General features: G+C 38.9%; 1 protein-coding gene across 1 annotated transcript; it reads right to left on the reverse strand.

Moving 5' to 3' along the window:
- Positions 1 to 119: 119 nt before the first annotated feature.
- Positions 120 to 27,258, reverse strand: SMIM14 (small integral membrane protein 14). The gene is made up of 4 exons (XM_010574448.1): positions 27,154 to 27,258; positions 11,452 to 11,500; positions 3,917 to 4,065; positions 120 to 3,315 (listed from the first exon to the last, which is right to left on the reverse strand). Exons 1-4 carry the CDS (start codon positions 27,226 to 27,228, stop codon positions 3,283 to 3,285), a joined length of 306 nt encoding a protein of 101 aa, XP_010572750.1. The 5' UTR covers positions 27,229 to 27,258; the 3' UTR covers positions 120 to 3,282.

The following is a 27,258-nucleotide window of genomic DNA, read 5'->3' on the forward strand; positions in this document are numbered from 1 at the left end:
ACAGATGACACGCTGTTTTTACCGATACTTTTTTTTAGATTATTTCAAATTACCTTAGAAATTGGTAGGTTGGTGCAGTCCTATATCTTATACAAAGACTAAGAGACAAAGACAAAAGGTTACTAACGATTGCTATTTATTTTGTTAAGTCAATAAAAAGTGCATAGTACAAGCCCTTTATCCCAATCCAAGTACTCAGTAAAAGATTACTAGGAAACCGCAAATGGCACAGATGATTTTTTGTTTGGCATGATTCAGACATTTTAAACCACCGATTTACATTAGGTACATCACATCATCACTCTTCCTTTTTCAATCATGAGCATTACAAGGCTAAGTGATCTGCAGACAATACGTGAATACATATGATTTCTCATTTCAGAGTATAATAATTGTGTTAAGCAGACTCTAAAAATACTATTGTTTTAACAAAGTTCTAAGCTAAGGTATAATTGTAAACTTCCCTCTGTATTTCCCAAGTGGCTACAACTTGCATCTTTTACTAACCGAGCTTAAAACCCTCATTACAGAATTAATCATATCCTGAAGCTTCACATACCACTAATCTCTTCCACACTTCTCAAAATTTACCATAAACATCTGTAACCATGATACAATTATTTCATCGCAAACTACATCACTAAAGGCCAGATTTCTGCCACCCTTACTAAAGCTGCTACTAGTACATTATCTCAGAGTAGTCCCACAAACTTCAGTGCAACTACTTGATGAGTAAGGCACTATTTAACATGAATAAGAGTGGCAAAATACAGTCCTACAATTAGTTACTTCTATTTTAATTAAGAGTGGTGATCTGAAGGTTATTATCTTGGAGAGAGTATCTAAATTTAAAAGGCATACATTTTGACGTGGGATAGTGGCCTGGCTCTTTAGTAAAACATTTTACAATAAAATATTTCCAATGTTTTTTCTTTTACATAGAAAATTTAAAATAGCAATTTACATGAGGAAAGCAGACATGTATAAAATCACTGGGACAATTACTTAAGAGGAATTTCAAGCAAAGACAGTTCATCTAAATGTAAAACACAACATTACTCTGAACAAAAAGTTCATTTGCCAAGACTGCTAGAGCTGGGTGCACATGGTGAGTTTTATAAACACATACACAGACATTTAAGTAAAGCGAGACTGATCCTCACAAGTGAGGAGCATCTGCTGTAAATCTCACCAACTTCCAATAGGATGAGGAGTGGCACTCTGTCTGAAATGAAGCCTGTTTTAGTTGGCTTTTTAATCAATTGGAAGCCTGTTTTATGCATCCGATAGTGAAGAATTCTGGCCAAAATTCCTCAGAGAAAAGGTCACTGTAGGAGATTATAGGTATCTCCTTGTTGGTTCAACAAAATGATGCTGTGTTACTCGTTCTGTTCAAAACAGTATCCCAAACATAAATGTACACGGAAGGCAAAAAGCAAGCACAATCAGATTGCTTGTCCCAGTGACATCTTTACACAGTGTTTGTGGCCTGTACACCATTAGACGTAATAGGACAAATTCTCTCAGCTTCTCTGCTGCAGCTCCATTGCTTTACACGGCACTGCACTGATGTCACTGAGAGCACCTGGCCCAATCTTCTTTTTTTTTTAAATTTTTTTATTTTTTACACATGCTCCTATGCTTGGGAGCACACTATTCCACAGAAATTCAAAGGGCAGTTACATCAAATTACAGAAGCCTTTCTTCAGGTCTACGCTGTACCTTTACAAGGAGGCTTAGCTGGCCCACCATTTACCCTGAGGAGGAAAACCCTGCGTCTGTCAGCCATGGGATCTGATGTGAGATTTTTGTTAGAGCCTGTTAACACAAACCTTTATGCATCTAAACAGTTAGTCCCTTCAGCTCCGTAACCAAAGTCCTCATGAAATAAAGGTTTGTAGAGTAAGGCTTTGAACTCCCATATGTCTGTTCTACTGACCTTTATGGAAAGAAGCTTCATGTTGGTAAGATAAAAATGTTCTTTACATTATTCTCATCAATTTTTCAAATTGATCAAGAAAAATATACAGTGTTGCTTTTCTGTACATCTTTAAAATGTTCTTAAATTAATGTACATAAAAAAGTCATTCCCATTTGCTACAATGGGAGATGTGCACAGGTATGTGCACAGCCACACATACGCACACATAAACACACCACACATACAGACAAATATTAGAGGGAAAAGACATGCCATATGTAGTCACCTGCAAGTTTGTTATTCTACAATTACAACCAGTAGATAAGGATGAAAATGTTAAGAATTGCTGATAACATACAGGTGAAAAAACCTGAATATCCAGTATATGGTGTATACCAAAAGTTGGTAACCTTGGTAACCTCTTGGTATGATTTCATCCTGTCCAATATACATTACATCACGGCTCAAAACTTGTTCAGATACCAATTATTAAAAGACTATACCAGGACAGAAAATTCTACCAAGTTCTTCTCACTAAATTTCTTGTTTCATAAAGTGTACAAGTAAACAAAACTGGTTTTGGAATATATTTTTTTGATAACACATTGAATAAGATATATCATTTACTAATGAAGAAGATTAAATTGATTTCTTTTTTGGTGGTATAATCTTTTGTGTAAAGTTCCCAATATGTATGTCAAAGCTTTGACAGTGGCAATTATCACATTCACTTACACACGCGCGCGCGCGCACACACACGCATAGTATAATTCTAGTGGACAATCCATGCTTTTGCCAACAACCCTGAAAACTATGTTAGTGGTCCAAAGACCAGACTAAAAGCTGCTCTGAGCCCAGGGCAAATAAAAAAAAATTTCGATTTTTCACCACATAACTAAGCTAATAGTTGCAACCATAATATAACTCTCAAAAGCATACTTGAGAAAAAATATGGATTAATCTGAAGAAAGGTCAGTAACCTTCCATTACTATAGGTGCACAGGGATTTTCTTTTTCTTTCAATGCATATCAGAAATCACTGCAAAGAAATGAAGATCATTGTGACAGAAAGAGACTGAGTGGAATGTCCACAGTAACAGTAACAACCAAAAAACCTCTGCAACACCTTATCATTATTCAAATTACAATCTACTAGGAATTGTAATAACATACAAAGCAAAAATTAACTTAAAATTGAAGTCGCAAAAAGCAGTTCATGAAGATAACTGCTGAATGATAATTCTGCTCTATATAAATGGGAAAAGAAAACAGTATTGAATGGGGTTTAGAAGTAATCTGGTCACTTTGTTCATTTGGTCGTGCAAGGTTTTAACCGCTGAACTTTTCCAATGCTGAACGCTCTAGTCCACTGGTGGGGCTGGTGGTTCTTGTCCCTAGCAGTAAGGAAGGAGGAAAAGAAAGAAAAAACCCACATACAGTTTAGAATACACAGACCCATAGAAACAGTGCTTCACATAAGAGCATTTAGTAATAAAAGAACTCAGAAGAGTTACATTGTGCTTTCTTTTAAGATCTTTCAGTATCTCTTTCAATATTCAGAGTAAATGCTCATCAAAGAACAATACTGTTTCCTGCATCGATAGGGATTTTTCCATGACCCCACATCTAGGACAAAGACCACCTTCCCAGTTTCATGCTGTAATTTTGTTTACAGTCTTCTCTTAAAGCTGTGATTTTCCCCTTGTACATAAGAAGGCAGGAGGCAGTTCCAACTAGGGACAGCCAGTGTCCAGAGGACATTATGACCCACACTTAGTCACCCGTGCCTGCTCCATCCCCTGGCAGGCCTCACACTTGGCCTTCGTGATTGTACTTTCACTTTGGTTTTACTCACTTTCATTGCTAATGGAGTTCCAAGGAAATACAGGGAAAAAAAATGTAAGGAAAAAATGACTGTAAGATAGTCTGTATTAAAACAAAACACATTTAAGCTATTGTACAGTTTCTCTGCCAGGCACTTGAAGATGTACTTACATTATGAGGGCTGCTTGGTTTTCCGGCTGTGTTGGATCCTCTCAGATTACTAGGTCTCAGTAAGAACAAGACAAGTGCAATCACCACCCAGGCCATCATTATCATGGCAAAGCTGATGCCATTGTCACTGGGGGAATTTGGTCCTGGCACTACAGACAAGGAAAACTCAAGTTATAATACAGCGTGCCAGCAGAGTTCTTTCCCCAGAATGAAAACAAAAATGCAACATAAGTCTCAGAAAAAAACCTGAAATATTTTTCAGTTGGGTTTTCTGATTAGTCTTTCCTTTTGGCTTTGAGACAAGTAATTCCTGGTTATTGTTACACTGTTTTATTATCACGTTTTTTATCCCTTTGAAAAGAGAATCTATTTCAAAAGATTTCACTGGAATTCTCAGAATGACCATGAATATTTCGTAGTTCACATTAACTCCTAATGAACTGGAGATGATAAACACACACTTTGTGTTTAAGAAATCAAACTTGATGCAAAATACATTTATGTGGGAAAAAAACCCCATCTGTATGTTGGTGTTTGTTCTTTGCCTCAAACATGTAAAAGAATAAGACTAAAGAGATGAAAGCTTAGACTCTGTTGTTAGGCCCCACACAGAGAACATGCTAATTCTAGCAAGAAGGGAGCAAACTAATGGTTATAATTTTGTTGGCTACTCTAAGTTATTTGTTGAGAGTTTGTTTGAACAGGTGTCAGTGTCAATATGCCAGATCTCCATGACTGACCATCCAGGTCATGTAGTATTTCTGATAGCATCAAGGAAAATGTATCTGTCAGGAGGGGAAAAAATGCTGAGGAGGTACGTGAAAAAGCGAAGCGCAGGAATACAATATAGAAATTTTACACCTAAATTTCCATACAGAATGGCTGAGACATCAAAGCATGGAAATAAAACTGAGAAAATCCCCTCAGACTGGAGATGGCTGGTTAGTCTTTTTGGATCAAGAAACTCTTGCAAATACCAGCACATTTGACAACAATAACTTTTCTCCTCTGAAACGTAATTTCAAATAGTCAAACTGTAACTAATGTTGTCAGCTGAAGTGTAAACCAATGTACAGTTAATTACCTATGGTACTTGCATGGCTTCATTTACAATAGTATCTAAAGACCTAACATCTTCATTAATGATCTAGATGATCAATTAATACAAAGCTATAATGAATAACCTTCAGAAAGAGAAGAGCTGTTCTATTTTATTACTCAAGTTGAAAACTTTAACATGTGGGGAAATTCCACAGAGACACTCGTATCTGACAGATTTTTCAGTTGTCTCAACTCATTTGGATCATCTCATTATGGAGTCAAGTCTGGATTCAGTATCGGTTGGAAGCTGTTCTTATTTAACATTTGCTAGATGTCTTATACCCAGTGAGCTGCTGGAGTCATTTCTTCAAAGGTTAATGCTGATACCAAAGAACCACCCTTATCACTGTCATACAGGGTAGCATTTTTAACAGAGGCTCTTCTATGAAAATGGTTTCTTCATAACACACTTAAGACACAGCAGAGGGGCATTGTGGGGGAGCTTACAGCTATGCCATTCACAACACTGCTGTTCTGGGAATAAGACTTCATGAGTTGGGGCTGTTGGACTGATGTCCTTTACCAACATCACATGTATTCAAAAATGTCAAAGAAGAAAAAAATGTATTATAGAAGTTCATGCTTCTCACAGCACAAACACCACCGTTAACATCTGCCATACATCTCTTGCCTTTTAAATGTCCAAAATATAGACATTTCAAAACTCAAGAAGTTGCTAATGTAAAGTAATTTTATTATTAGAAGCATGTACAATTACAAGTGATGATTCTTTTGGAGATCCAAGTGAATAACGTGTGCTGTATATGAGGAGAAGATATAGTGCAAAGAAAATACATGAGAATGCTACAGCCTTTAATTCATTAAACTCTTAACATATAATTGATTCAGAAAGCATATGGAATTGTGCAGGTAAGAGTTTAGACCTGCAATTGTGTTGAGGGAAAATATTATTGTTATCAATATCATATATCGATATTTTAAATCCTGGATGACCTTTATATATGCAATCCAGTAAACTAGCATATAATTTGGCATGAAAAGAACAACTGCTTTATTATGGGGCTTCCAAACAACATTTAGAGCCACCCTGAGACTACCTTCAGCAGCACGTAAGACAGCCTTAGGTACCTGCTTTGGCACATATGTTCAGTAGAATATTGAAAATTCAGATTACCTGTTACACTGGATTCCCTGTACAATGCAAAGAAACAGGGACTAGTCAGACTGCCTTCTGGAATTTTTGCTGAACCGTAGTGCACTCAGGGTCCGTGGTTAAACAAGAGTTGGGTTAAGTAAATGGTGCTAGGTCAGCTCATGCCACAGGTCAAGGAAGGGAGCAGAAGGAACCACAGAGGGAAACCACAGGCATTCATGCAAGACAATTTCTTCCAGCCTCTGTTGTAATACAATTTAGATGGAACCAAATGTGCTGAAACATGTTCTAAACTAAGTTAAGCAAGACAACAGCTGATCTAACACAGCTTGGCCCTGTACTACCTACTCAAAGCATGCCAGATACTAAACCAGCCACAAGACTATTTACACTGTTTAAGAACTGTTAAACCCACATCTCTCACAAATGACCATGTGTTTTAATAAGGACGTGAGATATTTCAGAATCTGTTACTTTAATCTCTTAACATAAGGACATGAGGATAAGCAAAGTCTCACATAGCTGGGGTGAATCACACTTTTCAAGCTTTGCATCACAAATCAAGAGAACAGACAAGAAGCTGTTTCAACTACTGGGAGCAATAATATGTAGAAGACAACAATCTTTTGCTACAAAGACCTCCATCACCGAGCTCACAAAATAATCAGATAAGACCAGCTTATAGATAAAGAACAGTTGAGTGAAGCTGAAACCAAGCAGGATGGAATTTATGCTGATGGGCAGAAGAAAAAAAATTTTATTTTTAAGAGTTCACAGCCACAGTGCTTTTACCTATAATTGATATTTTTGCAGGTAATTTAGAAGTGGGTTTTGATTCCTTGAAGAATAAAGGCTATCCTATAAGAGCACCTGTCTATGATATTTTCTAATATTTCCAAATGGATAGAAGATCATCCTGTTCTGACCTCACAGATGAATGTTGCTCCCACCACTCATTTTGATGGATGGATCCGGTTATTAACCTTCAGTGCCTGGGAGACACCAACTAGTACAGAACACAGCAGTACATATTCCCGTGTCACTGAGTGACATGAAACTTATAGTCTCTAACCTGCCTTTCAACACAACAACGAATCCAGCCCAAGGTGTTTATTTTCAGAATATCTGGTCCCCTGGGCTCAGCGTACCTATATATCCATACACTCCTGAATGAAGCCCGTGAGCAGTTCTGCCCCTGTGGTTACCTGGAATTTTTTTACACCATGGCTGAATTATCTCTGTGCAGGAGGAAACTTTATGAGGAGCTGGTCTGAGATTGTGGGATGAACTCCCATGGGAGCTAATGACTGTGGTGAATCCTATCTGTTGCTCCACATACGAGATACAGTTCTTTGGCTTGCTTTTTCCTACAGAAACAGAGACTAGGCCACATAAACTAGTCTTATCTCGGAGAGAAATGGGAAGGGAAAAAAAAAATCTTCTGTGACAGATGTTTGCCACCTCATTTAATGTTCTACTAGAAGGCAGTCAAAGCTACTAAAATGATGAGTTTGGTAAAAATAACTTCTAAAGACTAAAAGTCAAGCACCTCCTGATTGTGCAACTGAAATCTCAAGAATACAATACTAAAATTAATAAATGCCCTTGCTAAATACTCCTTACATTAACTTAATTCTCCTCTTAAAGTGCTATTTTTCATTCAGAGTGAGGTTTACTCTAAAGAAAAAGAGGAAAGATTGCATTTCTTTTACTGTAAAAGTGTATTCCATGTGGTGCTTTTTGTCTGCCCTTTCATGGTAGAAATATCTCCTTTTGGATCTTCAGCTTTTTACTGTTTAACATCTGCTTGTAGAAAGGCAAAAGCATGCTCTCTGACTTGTGCCACCTTCTTTTCACAGTGTTTTTATCCCTGCAAGCTGACACTCTTAAAAGGCAGGGATAAGGAAACTGAAGAAAGCCAAAAAGGACTTGAGCAGAGGAAGGGAGAAGGGAATTACCAGAAAAGGGAGGGAAGAGTTGGCAGACATTTCATTAGGTTGCTGTGACTCCCCTAAGTGACTACAACTCAAGATGAATCACAGATATGCATTCATGTTAAAATACATAAAAGTTTGGAAGTAGAGTAGACAACATTTGAGACAGTCATCGCTGACCATATTACAAGCCAGTAGAGCACTGCGAATAGTGTTGAAAATATGAATGTGGTAAATCCAGGTCACAACATCTGGGAATTGCTAGGAGACAGAGAAAAAACTCAGGCGGTGGCCCCTCATTTCCTTTGACATGGAAGGCTGACTGTGAAGGGCCATGAGCCATCAGAGCAGCTCAGTACCAGCTGGGGATCCTCCCTGGGCTGGATGAACCGCTGATGCTGCAACTGCCACACACTTCAGAGAAATCTTCCCTGCTCCACTTGCATTAGACAGAATTCAGAAAAGAATTATCACACTTATTCCTCATTTCAAGGGAAACCGTAAGATCTTCTGATTTGCTGAGCATAAACAATCCCAACAGAATATTAAATGTCTTGCATATTCAAAACTTGCAGCCTTTTTTCTCCAAGGCACCCACTGAAATGGAGGGAACAGTCACCAGACTCTGATACATACTTTACCGTCATGGCAGACACTCTGACAGAGAATCAGCAGAGGAACAGCCATCAAGCAGAGTGCCCAAATGCTCCTTGAAGTGGTGCTCATATCCTCCTGTATGTAGGAGTACAAATCCAAAAGCACTGGTTCTGACCCTGGCAGGAAACTCTCTGCAGGGTAGTCACTACAATATAATGGTGCCAACAACCATAAATAAGAATTTAGGGCTAATAACATAAAAATGCGAATGAGAGAGCATTGGTGCTATTGCTTTGATCTGGCTCCAAAAACCAAAAAAAGATCTGAAATCAAGGGTTGAAAAAACAAAGTGTGCTCAGGAGGAATCGACGCAGGGTGTTTCTGAGAACTTCCAGCTGGTAGCAACAGCATAACACATGATGCTGCTGTGACAGTGGCTGAACCACAGCCCCGACATTTCCCAAAACAAAACCACAAACATCTCGTCAGTTATTCCACAACTGATGCAATTTAAGAATCTGTGTATGACAACATTCCCAGCTGTGCTTCCAGAAGGAAGATCAAATCCTGGGAATGAGCAAATGGGTGGGAGTAAAACAAGCTTCTTCGTGTCGAGGTCCTGAAATGAGGAATGAAACTCAGCAAGTAACAGGAAATGGAGCTGTGGGACCTAGGGAAGAGGAGACCCACCTCAAACATAAGCTCATCACGGTATAGCTCATCAGAACAGGATGAAGCAATGGACAGAAGACTGGCCCAGAATTGTTTTAATCTGTCTCTGAAAACATTTCTAGAAGCTTCTCCAGGCTCAATCTGTTTGTTTTTGCCTTTGACTCCTGGGAGTCTTACAGAGCTCATGTTGGCCCAAGCACAGAATCACAGAAGCATCACAAAATAATCTGACAAATAGGCAGTCAGTGTCATTGCATCAGCAGAAAAATACCTTTGCTGAAACTAAATTTAAGGCAATATAATAATGTAGGAGAGGATTTACTCTATAATTTTTGCTTTGGTTTTTGAAACAAACCACTGGTTTGGAACAATTGCTGCCAAACTGCTTGCATCTGCACAGATGGTTATTGCAAGGATCTCTTTCAGGATGGAAAGCTATTTGCTGCAAACCATTCACATCCCCACTGTACTATAGCTTGGTAGCATGAAAGCTATCCCACAAGCTTTGTGCCCACACATAACAGAACTTACTCGTTTATACAGTCTTTAGCCTAAAAGCTTCATAAATATTGATGAGCCAAGACTCCCAAGGCTTGAGTGAGAATGACCTACGATCACTTGGTGTTGACTCTGGACTAAAGCTCAGAAAGCTGCACAGCCTGTCTGTGCCTACTTCTAATAAAGAAAATATTCTGCCTCCTGTCACCTGCCTCTTTCCCTCTCCTACATGTCTGTGATTTTAAAAAAAACCCGCACATAGAAGTCTAAGGTGTGAGAGACGAAAAAGCCTCCCTAGGACAGGTGCATTTGGGAGAGGAGGGGTGCTGCAAGTCACAGACGCACAGCATAACTTGGAAAGCCCATAAAGAAAGAGTAAAGCCAGCAGCACTGTTATGGCACATGTGTGCCCCACTCTTTTTTTTCAGGGGTTATCTGGGAAAGCTCATTGCTTTTCCCCTTCAGCCCAACATGGCAATGAATCTGCAACTGTTTCACACTGCGAGGGCACAGTGCAAGTCCAAGCTAGATGCCCATCTCTAAACAGGTTTTACTAGGGAATGAAGAGGGAGACATGTAGAGGGAACATGAGAGTGAACGAAGGCATGCCCTCTACCCGAGATCCCGGAAACCTTGACCGCACTGCTTTTAGACCTGTAGGAGTCACAGGCACCAGCAGCTCTTGCTTCCAGGAACACTGCCTGGGTGCTCCCTGCTGCCTCCAAGCATTACAGTAGTCCTGATGCAGGCTAATTGAGTTCATATGCTCAACTGGTAAAGCAATATAGGAAAAACAGAACCACTTCATTTTTATTTATAAGCATTTGGTGATGTTCCATCTAGACCATGAAGAGTGCAAACAGAGCGCCTCAGGGCAAGCTTACGTTACTGCATAACCTTTGCACAGCTATGCTTCCCTGCAGATGTTGGTAACATTTGACTGTCCTGGTAATGCTCACCGTTTGGGAGAGTTTTTCTGATGTATTTAACAGCAAATTTCAAGGAAGTGTACACATCAGTACTCTGCTTCATTAACTACACAGCCAATGAGTCAAACAGAAATGCAGTCATGGTGTAGGTCAACTTCTCAGTCAGAGCTGGCAGGGAATCTCCTCTTCCTCCCAGTGAAGCAGAATGTTCACAGTACTGACAGTAAGTCACTCAGCCCCAGCCGTGAACTTGTGTACGTGTGTGTGTGGGATCTGTGCTGGATATCCAGTCTTCACTGGTTAGGCTGCTATGACTGTAAGGGGGACAAATAAAGCCCCCTCCAAATTTTCTCCATAGGGAAAAATCGAAATCATCCTATCTGGAGGCCAATGGTAAGATTCAGCAATGCTTGGGGCCCTATCAATGGTCATGCTGTTATATTGATACCTCCAGCCTGCTCAGTACTGCTGCTTCCATACAATGCTTTCAATGTACAAATGTTCATCTGCATCACAGATTCTCAGAAACTACCTCCCTCACATAACAATTTTAGTACTGTAGTATTTGATTTCATGTAATATGTTCCTATAACATTAAATCAACTGCTACATTTTAAAGACCAGTCACACTGTATTTTAATTACTACTGTTTATTTTACTTATATGCACCTGATCTTGATAGTTACTCACATTCCTGAAGGCATTCTGTGTCTGTGCAGTACGACTGGGATTGTCTCAGCTGAAACAGAAAAAAAAAAAAGGTGTGACAGTTAGCAATGAGACTTGGTCAGCTTTTACTGAAATCATGATTTAGTATCATGTCAGAGCACAAGTTCAAGATAAGGAAGATTATAACCAATCCTTTACTGCATCGCACCTGGCTTATGGTGTGTGAAGAATCCCAGGTATGGAGGTAGTTTCTGAACACTGTTTACATAATACCTTTAAATCACCTGATTAAAGTGTTACTGCTCCACACAGGTTGGAGCCACTGAATGCCTTTTAAAATTCAAGTTAAAAATCTATAGTGATACAGGCATTCTTAGATAAAGATATACTCTCTACATCCATTTGGGGGATTTATAATGGATGGGTGCCACCACTGTTATCTAGATCAAGTAACATTAAAATACTCTGTGATTACATAACAATACATGATCAAACTGTGATAAAGGTTGCACACAGAGAAGCTGAATTAAAATTTAATATTTAAACTTAGCAATTGCTATTTTTTCCACCTAAGATCTTTTTTTAAAAGCAGATTTTAATATGTATTTTACTGGTTTTTCTCTTTACTGAGGGGTAAAATTTAAAATGCCTTTAGCAACTGTAATGACTATTTGCATTTACAGACTAGGTAAGCTTGCTAACTGCAACAAAAGTCAACACTGGATAACCTGCAAATCAGTATAACTATTTTACAGATGACAGAGTCAAAAAAGAAAGACAAATATCACATTCTTTATAAGGCACAGAGAGGTTAAGTGGATGGGATTTAATCTGCTGTATTATGGAAATAGGTTCTATCCCCTGCTTAGGTAAACTACACCAATTAATAATAAAAGTTGTAAAAAGTACAGAATTGTTATGGTGCTGTGGTTAGAACTGACATTTGCTTTTTGACAGGTTTTATGTCACAGCAGTGTCACAAATCCCAACACTTCTTGCCACAACAGGCTGATCTGTTTATTACCAGTGTAAATACCAATGTAAAAGAGAAGAAAAGATGATGTTCCTTATGAAAGAAATACATGAATAATTTCTACAAACCCAATTTCCCCTTGTATTGGCATAACTGACTTGCTGTATGTAGTCATAATATTATGCAAAGAACATCAAGGAAACAGATGAGCAACTGAAGGAGGAAGATATTTGGAAAAGTTTAAGCTCCTTCCTTTATCATAATGATTTTCAATAACTGACGCATTTGAGAAAGAAAAAAAATGTAACTGGAGATTGATCACATTAATCCTTTCATTAATATATTAAGATCTGCTAGCAAATTTACTGAGATGACAAAGAAGTTCCTTAGGAAGTACTGGGAAGGCTGGATTTAACCTTTCAGCTGTTTCTATAGTTAAAAACAACAGCAGGGGAAATTAAAACAAAAGACTTCTATTTGGCTTATTAAAAAAAAAAAAAATCTCTCAAACTATGTGTATTTCCTGCCCTTCTTATATAAAAGTAAAAGCTCATTTTATTTTTAAACTTTGGAAGTCATTCTCAAAGGGGAGGTTTTACGTTAGCAGTAGTACCAATTTGGAATATCTGACACTGAGATTCTTGAACTGGGAAAACTGAATTATCACTATACTCGCATTTCAAAGAGATAAACAACATAATTAACTTCTGTTTATATAAGGGTTTAATCCTGGAGGGGGCGTAATTTATAATCCCTACTCTGTAAAACACAGTTTGCAGGTATTCTTCAACACAGAATGATGCCCAGAATTAAAATGGGTAATAGGTATATGATCAGAAATATCATACCGGTCAACAAGCATAGAGCATCCAGTTATCCCTCTGTCCCCAGGATGGCTAGTACTCATACAGCTTATCTAGTTTGACCAGATAGGCAACACTGCCTTGGGGTGTTCTAGCCACAAGACTAGTTGTCTTCCATTCTAGGTGTTACATCCTGTCCAAATACAACTTTTTTAAACCATGCAATTAAAGTTTCTATAAAAGCCATCCCAAAAATGGTGCATGCTCTTTTTGTTGCTGTTAACATCCTGTTCTTTCACCTGTCTACCAGATGAGCTTCCACTGCTACTACAAAAAAAAGATTGAGCTCCAGCTTTGACTGACATGAATATGTTAACCACCAGAGAAGCTTATTCAACAACAACAGAAAGACATTCCGGCTACAGCTATGCCTTTCTTGAAGAACAGTCTCAGGGGTGACCATGATCACACCATGCTTTGTCATTCACTGGCATCTCAACCATTTCTTCATTAAAAGCCTAAACATTGCCTGGAAATGCCTGTTGGCATAGTAGGCAACATGATTAAGACAAAGTAAGTATATAATCCCTGAGATCCTCTGTGCCCCGAGGGTGCCATTTGATGTTAGAATTCTGCCTACAGGCTTGGTGACTGTAGGATACTGAGTTTTATCCCATGGGCATCCTTGGTGACTTCTCAAAAGACAGGACAGGCTCCAAGACTTTAGAATGAAAAGTACTGCTGGAAACACCAATAATCGAAATACTTCAGTAAGCAAGAAGTCTAAAGAAAAAAATACCATTAGGAGTTGCTCTGCAGACCTCTGCTGAAAAAATGCTCTTATATTAGATTGTATCCTGCAAATATGGAAAAAAGGTCTGCTTGTGTATGGAGGAACAATGTACAGAGGAACCTTTACAAAGTACAGAGCCATCTGTACTTTGATAATGGGGCTGTGCTTTCCAGAGGGCTTGGACAACAGATGCTCCCATTTTTTTCATGGGGATTTAGAAACTAACTGTTCAAGGTAGGTTTAGAAACCTCAAATTATGTTGTGAAACAGTAACAAGAGAAAAGTATGAAAAAACTTCAATTTTTGTAAATTGTATGAAATACTTCTAAATTGCAAACAATACATAATCATATTAATCATGCAGACTTAAAGATCCCACCTAAAAAAATTACACTTCATAGTCTCTGCTACATTCATATCCAGCAATACAAATATTTCTTAGAAATATTTCTTAACTATTCCAGGTAATATAAAAATTTCTTAGAAAAATTGCTTGTGCTGGAGAAGATTTGGTCAGAACAGGACCACTCATAGACTCAAATAGGTTTTAAGAAGCCACAGATCACATGATAAAACCCACACTCAGTATCTTCTCATGCTCACTTCTCCTCCTGACTACAAGCACATGCAAAACCTCAGTATCCATGAGCAGAAGCTCTAGGATGGCTCTGTAAGCCAGGGAGCCAAGTAACAAATCTGTTTTTAATAGCTCAGTGGCAGGCTGCATATTGTTCTCTTGGGATGAAACATGGCAGATGACAGAAAACAAGCAGCAGAAAAAACAGGTTTTTCTCAATTTGCACGGGTGAACTAGATCCTAACTCTGTAACCCAATACAAATCTGATCCCTTGCGGTCACTCAATTAGTCAAAAGATGAGAAACAGTTCTGGCACATGTATGAAATGCTTATGTAAGTTGAACGGCTGGGAAAGGTAATACCTTTTGCTGAAACAAGAATGCTCCTTCTACCAATTAGCCCTCTCTTGAGGGCTACACCCTTAAGGGGCATAGCAACTGTTGGAAAAAGATTGAATGTGAGACATTTAAATCATCAGGTAATTGAAAAAAGAGCAATTATCAGGGACTGGAAAGAAATAGTCTGTTATATTCAGATTTTCTGTTCCGATGTGCAGGGGGAGTTTGGATGAAAGTTTGTGGAATAATAGTAAAAAGTTGAACCAGACCTTCCCTCTTCTCAACAAAACCCTCAAAAAGACTTTCCAAATACACTCTATGTTTTTCAGACTGGGAACACTACAGAGCTGATGAGAAAAATCTGAATGGAGAAGTAATTCTTAGAATATGTTAACTCATATATACTTCAAGGCAATATTATTAATGGTGGTTTTGGTTTTATTCATATTTCAGAGATCCTTGTGTTGTCAAAAATGTGAATTGAGTGGAAGATTAATAGTTGACTGCCTAATCTGACACCTGCTAAAGTCAGCAATAGCCTTTTCATGTTTTTCAGTATATTCTGGAACAGGCCCTTAAAAAGAACACAGAAATTAGGTGAGTGAAACATCAGGACTTATTCAACAAAAGAAGACAAGAATGAAAAATGTAACAAACCTAAATATTTGTAGAAATTATTATTTTCTTCCATTTAAATGAAGATGATTATATCTGAATTTTAACATTCTCTGTGCAATTTGCCATCAAAATACAATAAACAGCTTAGTGCATGTGAGCCAAAAAATGAACTAATTTATCTTTTATTGTCCAAAATGAAGTAAACACAAATTGTAAACAGCATGAAAGCTAAAAGGGAGCTAAAAAGGATCCAAAATTTTCAGGTTTAATACAGTGCAAACTTGCAGGCAATACAAGTAAAAATACTGATTATAAATGTATGCATGCTATTTAAAATAAAATAATGAACTTTGATTCCCTCCAAGAACATTTAAAATCTTGAATAGCTTAAGTCAAATAATTTAAATTAATAATCCCCACACCACAGGAACACTTGGTCAATATGAGTATTTGGTTTCTATGAAGCCCCTCATAAGTTCTTGGAACTGGGAGGCGCCAGTGGCTGAATTACAGTAAATCAGTGTTCACTTACTGATGTATTTTGAATGTAAACCTAACACAATGCTGAGAAAAAAAGAATCATGGAATGGTTTGGGTTGGAAGGGACCTTAAAGATCATCTAGTTCCGACCCCCCTGCCATGGGTAGGCACACCTTCCACTGGACCGGGTTGCTCAAAGCCCCATCCAACCTGGCCTTGAACAATTCCAGGGATGGGGCATCCACAACTTCGCTGGGCAAATTGTTCCAGTGTCTCACCACCCTCATGACAAAAAATTTCTTCCTTATATCCAATCTAAATCTACCTTCTTTCAGTTTAAAACTGTTACCCCTTGTCCTATCACTACATGCCCTTGTAAAAAGTCCCTCTCTGGCTTTCTTGTAGGCCCCTTTAGGTACTGGAAGGCTGCTATAAGGTCTCCCCAGAGCCTTCTCTTCTCCAGGCTGAACAACCCCAACTCTCTCAGCCTGTCTTCATAGGAGAGGTGCTCCAGACCTCTATCGTTTTTGTGGCCCTCCTCTGGACTCGCTCCAACAGGTCCATGTCCTTCTTATGTTGGGGGCCCCAAGTTACTTCTAGTGGTAAGAGAGATGAGGGCTTCTCCTCACTCTTTCCCCATGACACTCAAATTTTTGCATTGCAAAAATAAAACCAGCACATTTAAAATGGCTCCCAGTTCAAATTTGAAATAGCTCTTCCTCCCCTTTTTTTTTCCTTTTTCCAAAAGACACAGCTTTTAGCCCCGCTCACACTAACACAGCAGTGTTTAGATCCTGCTCCTTTGATGCTTTTAAACATGTCATCTTTGGATCAACAGCATCTACCTACCCATCAAGCATACCTGAGACCTGACTGTGTCCTGCTGCTACTCTTATAACAGAAGCCATGTTCTGATAGGACTCTGTACAGTTTTTAGCAATGAGAGCCACCACTTTTCACAATCCCCAGCTGTGAACAAAACATGAACAGTCACAGTGAAGGGACACTGCTACTGGCTTCTGGAAACTTTTTTATGAAGTCACTATATTAAGTAGTCTCTATTTTTTCATGTGCAAAGCTACTATGGGCATACAAACATGCCACTGTGTGGTGAAAACAGGGTGTGAACTTTTATTGCATGTTAGTTGCTCCACAAAATCACTGAAGTCCAAGTGAAATAGTAAGCCCAGTGAAAAAGCTTCATCTAGCTAAACAGAGAACTTGTTTTTCCAATACAGTGACCTCAGCCACCGGGATCATTTCAGTCTTCCCATGAAAGAAGCTAAGTTGCTTTGCATTTACCACTCATCACAGATAGCTACTGTGGAGAAGGAAATTCAGACTTCTGCCTGCCTTCACAGTAACTCGTTCTTGTGTCAATTCCCTTGCTTCCTCTTCAGAGGAGTTTTCTGAAACTCTTCAGATGAGTTTTCAGAATTGGCTACCCCAGAGTTCAACAGTCTCACAAACCCTGGGACTGGTCCTGCAATCTCTGCTCAGACAAATTTATTTTTTTTAATTAAAGTCAATAGTGTCTTGCCTGAAAAAAGATTAAGAGTTCCTATCCAGTATGAACACTTTTTCTTTTTTAGAGTTAAGTGTATTATTTAAGAGTTAAAAAAAAAAGACAAAGCATACAAATATCAGGAAGATACCAATGATCAGACAGCTTACCAGTTTGTCATTTTTCAGAAGAAATAATGGCATAATTCCTGTCCAAAAGCACTTTCCAACACCAGAAATGGTGTAATAAAGAGGTAACAAAACAAGAACAGGACTAGTGGCAGGAGCACACTGCAATAATCAATGAAGTCTAGTGTGAATGGCAGATGAAAGTAAATTGTTTAGGGATAATTAAAATAATTGCCTTTTAGAGTAACTTTTGAGACAGCTCAAAGCAGAAATAAGTCCTCAGAAAATATGTGAATGAAAAATTAGCAAGTTCATGAGCCACATCAGGAAAAGACCTCCACACAAAAAATTGTGATGGAAGAAAGCCCGGAGAGATGTGTGAAACAAACAGATAAATTAGGTACAAAGATAAGAGAGCAGAAATGGATAATGGTGGCAATGAAAAGAAAAGGATAGATAAGTAGGAAAGCAAGGACAAATAACTAACTTGATATGGTCATTCATCCCATGAATAAAAGTAAATTTAAAATGGAATCATAAAGACTGTTGATAGAAAATTTTATGTGATAACAAGGGCAAAATATCACCCCTTGTGAAAATACTTTTTTGCAATTTAGACCAGTTGTAAGCTCTGCTTTTTCTCTCCAACGATGCCAGAAGATGACAACACCATGGCATACTCCTGATTGCGTTCATATGCTTCTGGGTAATGAAATCACTGTTTAAGCTTTGTTGGCAGCCACGTCTGCTCTGTCCAAAGTATATAAACGATTTAGTAAACAACATGATAATAAATTGCTGCAGTAGGATAGGGCAGTGCTGAATACAAGCCAGGTTGCAAATTGAATTGTAGCATTATCTGTAGAGCTCAGATTTAAAGATGCAAAAAATGACACCTACATGCATTTTTCTGCTACAAGCTAGCCAAGAGAAATAAGAGAAAAATAAGGGGAAAAGAAGGGCATACCGATGGCATTAAACTGTGTCTTAAACTACATTAGCTTCTCTTAGAGGAACAAATAAGGAAAAAGTGAATGCTGCTTTCCCCACTCCTATATTTTCTATGAGCATATGCAGAATTAAAATCAAGTAAATGATTGTTCATACAAGGACAGAATAACAGTTTGCAATAAAAATATGGAGTTAGGTCCTGTGAAGTGACAAGTAATTTTCTCTTCCATGGCAAATCAGAGAGAGGGGTGGTTGGTACCTTTCAGAATAATATTCCTAGATGACAAACCAACTCTTAGGACCCAGAACCATCTGCCATTTATGACAGAGGGAGAACATTAACTCTCATACTGAAAGACATGAAATTTTATGGAGGAAGATGAAGCAGATAAACAAGTCAGAGGGATCACTGTGCAAATAGAAGCCCTGATTTGGGCAAGAACTCATTCTTCCCTTTATTTTCTCATTTCTCCTGGGATTGCTGTTTCACCTCAGTGACATATAGATCCCCCTTTTCTACACTTCCCTCACTTTCCTACAATCGCAAGACTTCTGCTGGTACTTCATTTTATAATTTTGCTGTGGTTGAGGACCTGTGGTATCACTGGCATCCTACTTTTAGTGAATGCAAAGCAGAATGAATTAGCAGAACAGGGAAAGTCAGGGAAAAGAAGATGAAGCAGTGTGATAGTCAGGATCATTACAAGCAGCTCACAGCACCTCTGACTACATGAAATACTAGACAACAAATGGATGAGATAGAATATTACATAGTATTAATACAGAGGTGTCTGAAAACATTCATGAACAACACACATAGATCTCCCAAGAGGGCATTAGCAAACTTTTATCTAAAATACAAAACCAGAATACATCTGGGTTTTTTGACCAAACAGTTGAGTTTCTTCTGTAAAGTGATGCATATCAGCAAATGAAAAGTGTACTCCCACGTAGGCAGCCTTGAGGAAAAGGCTTAGAACTACAAGTTCCAACAGATCAGTACAGTTTGCTCTAAGTGTTGATTACATCCACATGTGGCCTGAGAGAAAAAGCACAATTTTCTCCTTTTTCCCTCAAATGAGATGGCTACAACACAGCTCTGATCATCAAACAGAGTTCAGCCATTCATAATACAGGTTATAGCTATTAATTACGTCTGGAATATCAAGCTGACAGAATTTTCAATGCATAATTTTCTGCACTGCTTGCAATACTGTCACACTATGCATGCTTTGAGATGGTCATGAGGCATGACTGAGATCTTTTATATGTATATATATATATATATATATATATATATATACACACACTGGTTAAGAAGCAGCAGCTTCCAGCAAACTACAAAGCTCAGGAATGGGAAACACAAAGAATGACAGGCACTTTTAACTTTCAGTTAAGTCCTGATACCTTATCCCTTAGAGGAAAAAATGGTCTCCATGGGACATAAACCCAAGCAGACAACATTTTTCATGGCTTTTTTTTTTTTTTTTTAAACATCCACTTACCTGTCTAGAAAATAGCCTCCATTTACACTGCTTGGTCTAGAACTAGTTTGTAGGTTAAAGACTACTAGCAGTGCATGAATTCTGTGATAGTTTGGGGGCCTTAACCTGTGCAACACCAGCACCTTGAGCATCCAGCAAAGGCGGGGAAATGGAAGGCAGCGCAGCAGGAGTGCTCAGGAACCGGCTCACACCCTGACACTCCAACCTTGTGTTTTATCCTTTTGGCCCAGTGCCTTAGGAGGTGCATCAAGTCTTTTTCCCTGCATCTCAGAAGGATGATAGCTTCTTTGTCCTAATGGGCAACTTAAGGTTCAGCTGTTGGGAAAGATTGTTTCTGACCCAGCTTGAACGCCAAGAAATTGGGAATTGAAAGCACAGGTCTGGAAAAAAAAGGGGCAAGTGAGAGCAAAATGCAGTTTTCTGCTCTTGGGGTGATTGGCTAAGAAGGAGTATAGACTAGAAGCAGTAACAACTACTATTAAAAAAGAAAATAAATTAGAAGGCAAATGCCGTGGAACCTGTGTAAGAAGTCTCCAGAACAACCTCCATATTTGGAAGGTCACTTTAAAGTTATCACAAATGTATTTGGTATAGTTCTGCTGTGCTTTCAGTAGAAGGCCACGTCAGTAGGGTAACTCACTTTTGCTGGTTGCCTGAGGGACTATTTAAGTCGGGCTTAGCTGTGCTGACATCTTGAGAGCTTTTCAACCATTTGCAGCACACAACATGGATCTATTTTAGTCATCTGTGTTTATTCTGTGCTGTTTGCACAAAGTCTCCCTCAGCCAAGATTCATGGCTATGCTGGATAGTATTTCAGACTATGCCAGTTTATAATAGCAAGACTCTAAAATGATCCGGCCAAGAGAATTATGTGGAAACTCAGTTGACAAAAAAGCGTTTCAACCAATTGTGTTGAAATAGTTTGAGAATTTGCAACTTTTGCTATAAAAATCTAGTGACACCTCAAAATACAAGAGAGATTAAAATAAAGAATGATTTGCTTTGTATCCCCCTGAGTTTTTGAGACATTCAAGCCTTCTGATATAGCAACATAACTAGACATGGGCCATTACTTTGCAATTAGCTACAGAAGAACAAAACACAAGGTTGTAATTCCCACAGAGGTTTGTAAGGCCATCAAATCTCTACAGTAGAAATGCTGGCAGTTTATCAAAATGGGTCCTTTTGTATTACAGAATTAAAAATGGTTTAGGTTAAAGAACATATTGCTCATTTTCATAGAAACTAGTATGAGAGAATTCTGAAATCACAGTTTCTGTAAAGCAAATAATACTGTATCAGAAGGGGGAAAAAAAGGACATTTACATCACACAAAGTTATGTGTGTTACTGCCTTGCTTTGACATTTCTGGCCACTCTAAGTAGTCATACACAGGTCGCGGGCTTCATGGAAGATGCTCTATGTATGATTATCCCCTGCCACCACATACACTGTGTTTTCAGTTTAATTTTCAGACTTGATCTGAGCCTTGTGCTAAGATACTCCATGGATCAGCCATGCTTACTCAGAGAGCATCAAAGTTCAGAGGAGTAACATAGTGCAATCAGATTTTTATTTTACAAAAGAAGTGGAAAAAAAGGAAATAAAAAGTTTTAAATATAACATCATTCTTATCTAGAGATTTGCTATCTTCTGCCACAACTAAGACAGGAACCATTTCCTCTGGATACCACAAAATGCCCTTCACCGTGACTCTTTCAAACAACAGGCCCCTTGTCTGACAGAGAACCCCCATTAAAGTACTTGATGCCATTTGTTGTTCTTCATTCTTGAACTTTGGTTCTTCTTATCAAAATAAGTTTTGCAGATGGAGGAGACTGAACAGGAGATAAAGTCATACAAGCTAACAGACCTGTCATTGTCTTTTGACAACTCTTGTGCATCTGCAGAGGATGGAAAGTCTTGTGATATTTTTCTTCCATGTTTGCTTCCTCTTATGAAAGTTCCCAGTTATCTACTATATCCATAGAGTAAATAGTGAGCCCAACATACAATAGTCAAATTGTTACACAGCACCACCAAATCACAACAGATGTTGCCATGGGTATTACATACTAGAAATTATGTTTATGAAGTCACAGCCAAAGACTCTAGATTTCTATTGTTTCCTAGGAATATTTGAAAATCATAGTGTTTGTTTATTATTTACAGTGGCCATACTGCAGAAGTTTACCATGTGTGAAATTTTCATATTTTGACACCAAGGAGAACCCTGAAAAATCCACTTCTGGAAGATGATAGAACATTCAGCATAAGAGAATTCAATGCCACTTAAGTATGTACATATAAGTTCTAAGAACTGTGGGTATGAACAATATCTCCCAGTTAACCTAACAAGCAGCAAAAAATCTTTTACAAATATCACACGCATTAGAGACATACAGTCCACTGTCTATAAAATCTTTGTGGTATTATGAATTAAGAAGAAAAAAACTCCAACAAAACAAACCCCTGCTTAGTCAAGCAAAATGAAGGACAGAAAATCAAGCCATGTAGCTTAGTAAGAGTTAGGCTTTTTTAAAACAAACAGCTTGCTTGTTTGTAATTTTCTGTGGTGTTACAAATAGCAGAGAGGAAGAAGAGTTCAAATGAAATAGCTTTTCTTTTTTCATTGTATAAGCATTAATTGTAATGACAAGATGAACTGAAGCCTGCATTTCAAGTAGAGGTTTAAACTATACGCTATATATGAAAAAATATAATGTATTCATCCACAAATTGTACTTTGAATGCTAAATACATTTTCTAAGAATTTCAAAGTAAATACACCAGTGAAATTAGAAATTAAAAGTAACGCGCTGGGAATTAAAACCAGAACTTCAGGTTGTAGAGTCAGACTTTTTAACCTCTGTCTGACCTTGGCATAGCAGCTTCATTCAAATTTCCCATACAGTTAACTCTAACAGAAATCCTGTGTATCTGAATATGTATTTCTAACTCTACATGTAACAGTCATAACTGAATACATCATGCCTTCTTCAGCAGCAGAAGCCTTAACTCTTATCAGTGTTGTTCTATACAGGTATAAACAAATGAGCCTGTAAAGTTTACTTTAACCCAAATGCAAGTTATTAAAGTCTACATCAATCACGTGGTTTTTGCACAATGTCATTTCTGAACTGAAGAATCCTAAAAGTACATTTCTGGGCATCTCTTATAATTACAGTTACTCTGTTAAATTTGATCTTAACTATGAACTTCTGGATTTGCAATGCTCAGTCTGGAGGTAATGACAGCCACTTTGTTATGCAATTTGCTCCAAAATCCTGACAAGTACTCCCAACTACAACACATTCAAATGTGCTCTGGTGTGTTTTATACCTATCTAGGTTAAAAAGAATCAACAATTAAGTAGGTATAGGGAACCATTCTGGTTCTATACAGCATGTTTGGATATTTTTTTTCCTCCCACAGGCTGAACAACCACAGATTGCCTAGCTTTCTTGTATTGCAATGGTTTTGGAGTAAAGGTTTTGAGGATCCAACTTTTAGAGGTAGTGGGTACCCAGTCTCCACTGAGACTTACGGGGTTCAGCAACTTTGAGAACCGAAGTTCATGGGTTCCTTTTAAAACAAATAGTAAAATTCCTGTTTGCTTATGTTGTGTAAGATTGAGTGCAAAAACAGCAGCTTAGAAAGCAAACTCTTACTGAAGCATAAAAGTTACAGATGCAATAATGAAGGTTTAGCAAGGCCCCTGCTAAAATCATGCAACAGGTTACCTGAGGATACTCTGGCTGGTGACTGAGACTTTTGAGACTTTTCCTTTCTAGATTCTGCTCAATTATCCCAGCTAGTGATTTGCTCTTATAAATATTTAGGACCATCTGTTTTGCTTTTTAGGATAGATGAAATCTGGCATTTCCCCTTACTCCTCACAGTTTCAAGTGCTAATTGGTATGATCTTTTTAGAAGCCGGACACTGAGCAATAAACTCCATTCCTGCAACTACACAGGAACACTGTTAGACTGGTCTTGGTGACTGCCCAAGAGCGTGCACCTATGATGTGCTCTGTTTACATTCACAATGCAGGAACCAGTGTGCCTCCAGATGATCCATTTGCACCCACCTTACACTGCACAGAGCAGCCCAGGAACAAAATCTCACAGACCTTTGTGGCACTTCTTCTGACATTGGACACAACTCACCTACATCGTTCATACCTAGAATCCTCCAGCCACAACATAAGAACTGGCTGACTGGTGCCATTGAGTGTCAATATCTTCTAGCAAAAAAAAAGGAAAAGAAAAAATGCTGAATGGGGGTCAAAACTGCAGATTTGCATCCGACAAGCCTCAGAGGAAAGGGCAGCCAACATGCATCCTCCCTTCTCCCTCCTGAATTCCTGAAGCTTGGTCCTGGGGGTTCCTTTGTCACCACTCTAGCATGTGCCTAGAGGCCTCAAGGTCCAGAATCAACACAACTGTGGGATATGGTACAAATGTCATGTTGAGGACAAGAGGACAATCCTTCTTGGGAAAGAACATGTGTATGAGGGTCCATAGGGGGGTAGCAGGGAGAGCTCAGAATATTTTGAAATTGTGCCTCTAACTGGGAAGCATGAGCTAGGATGGCTGGGCCCTGATGTAAAGGCTCCACAGAACAGACAACTGTTCTGCACAGAAGCCTCAATTTTCGACACCCTTGTGCCAACAGCATTGACCTTTAAACAGTGCGTAAGTGACTGAAGGATGCGATTACACCCCTGTACTCAGCACTTTAAACCTGTATCTGGAATACTGCATCCAGTCTCAAGCTTCCCTACACAAGACATATTTACAGACTGAAGTGAATTCAGCAGGGGGTCACCAGGGGCTGGAGCACTTGCCCAGTAAGGAGAGGCTGAGGCAGCTGGGATTGCTGAGCGCAGAGAAGAGATAGCTTTGCGAGGATCTAACAGCAGCCCCCCAGTACTTACAAGGAGGTTACGGACAGGACAGAGACAGGCTCTTCACAGTGCTGTATGGCAGAGAGTATGACACATTCAACTAGAACACCAGATGGAAAAAATTCTCTACCACAAGGACTGTCAAACATTCCCCAAGAGGCTGTGGAACTGCTATCCTTGAAGGTTTTCATGACTCAGCTGGAAAGCAAGCCTTGAATGACCTGGTCTGAATTCACTGTTGATCCTGCTTTGAGCAGGAGGTCGGCCGAGACAACCTCCTGAAGTCCCTTCCACCCTGAACAATTCTGGTAACACCAGCAAATGGGCACATATCCCTTTCACTTCTTGCACTTCCATCCCCCAAATAAGCCTATTGCCTGTTCAGCAATAACAAAATGAGTCAACCTCTAATGACTTGTGAGTACCAAGAGAGCACTGGCTGCACCACACTTAGGAACTACCAAAGGGAAATGATATCGGGCCCATAAAGCACATGGAATTGGCTATGCAGACATGCTCTATTTGTCTGGTGTCATTTTGGACTTTGGTGCAGCTGGCCACTACATGGATCTGGGCTGTCTGGCACCTCCAGCTTTGATGGATGCTGGTCTCGTGGTCTGTGAGGTGACAAGCGCTTGTCATTTCCTCTTGTCCTTGTGGGGGATGGTTTTGCCTTCTGCTGCAGCCACTGATGTAGCACTTCCACCGAGAGAGCCTGGTCTGGGCTATTTTGGCTCCCAGTGTGGCCTGTGTGTTTTTGGGGAGGCATTCTGTGTGCACAGGCCCAGGGGTGCAATGTGAGGACAGGATGGCACAGGTTCTGCAGTGCTGCGTTATGGACATGCGGGGTGAACTCTGCTTACTCTGAGCAGAGAAATTCTGGAAAATGGGGTCAGCCAAGCTCCCTGAGAGCACGCACAGGTACAGCATCTGCCTGGCGTCAGGTTCTTCACCCGGCACTCCAGAAGAGATAGTGTAACAATACACTCCAAGGCCAATAAAGTGTGGACGCTCAGGATTTTATGTTCAGGGTGAAGCAGGGCTATATGAGTGTAACCCACACATTTGCAAGAACAAGCTATATATACTTCTTGCAAAGTGCTGTTTAAAACAAGTATGTTCTTTTGTGGATGTATGCATGTGGAAGTGGTTTTATTTTAAGGGCAAGCACACAAATTGATTCCTTATTCCCAGAAATACATTCTTTGGGGACTTACACATTAGCCCTACTCTTATCACAGGCTAGTGGATGCCATATTTTCATGATAACCTTCCTAAAATACTGCTGAGAAATCTCTTGAAGAAGAGCCTGATCCTAGAGAAGATGCTCTTCACACATATTGCCTTGAGCAGTTGATGTACTCAGTAACTTAAAAGAACATTAATTTAGGCCCTAAGAAAGAAAATGGGATAAAAACAAACTTATGAAAATCAACAAGGGGAAGTACATCCAGTGAAGCTGATGTACAATGTGATCTTAAAAACCAGTTTAACCAAATTAGAGTTGTAATCAAGGTCACCTAATTGCTCACAGTTCACAATCATTAGTGTTATTTTAAGAAATATATACTTTTACTCAGGAAAAAAAAAATCAGCACTTTGTAGCTTTTTCTTCAATGGACAGTGAACTAAGTTCCATAAGGAAGCAAAGAATCATTGCTATTTTACAGGTCACAGTTACAGCAATGTAAAATAACTTGCTTGAAGTTACTCAACCATATTAATGACACAGCAAGAAACAGAACTCAAAACCACTGGATTCTCAACTTCAGAACTTTTTAAAGATTAGTTTTAAAAATTTAGACATTGTTATCTTGCCATATGAGTATGTGGAACTTCATATATGTGCTATCACCTTGAACTCAGAGTTTGCAGGGTAGTTTGTTTTTATGCAGACTAAAAAAGGGTTACAAAGAAACATTTCAATAAGAAACGCTGTCAAAATGCAGCCCTAGGAAATAAACAGAAAGCTATCATTTGTATTAACTATTCAAAAGCTCATCAGAAAGTCAGATACACAGATTCTAACTGTACACGCAACTGAATAAGCATAATCAAAAGCATCAGTAACCGCAAATCTACAACAGCTGAAGTAATGTCTGAAAAACCACCCTTCCAAATATCCTCATATTATCCTTACCAGATTAATCAGTCTTCTCATTGCATGTTCATGCGAGCAAATGCATTCACAAGGATCAAATCCACCTTCTGCCATGGTTCTCTGGATAAACCTGAACTTTTCTGT

This window comes from Haliaeetus leucocephalus, unplaced genomic scaffold, assembly GCF_000737465.1.
Source record: "Haliaeetus leucocephalus isolate CR32 unplaced genomic scaffold, Haliaeetus_leucocephalus-4.0 Scaffold439, whole genome shotgun sequence".
Classification (NCBI taxonomy): Eukaryota; Metazoa; Chordata; class Aves; order Accipitriformes; family Accipitridae; genus Haliaeetus; species Haliaeetus leucocephalus.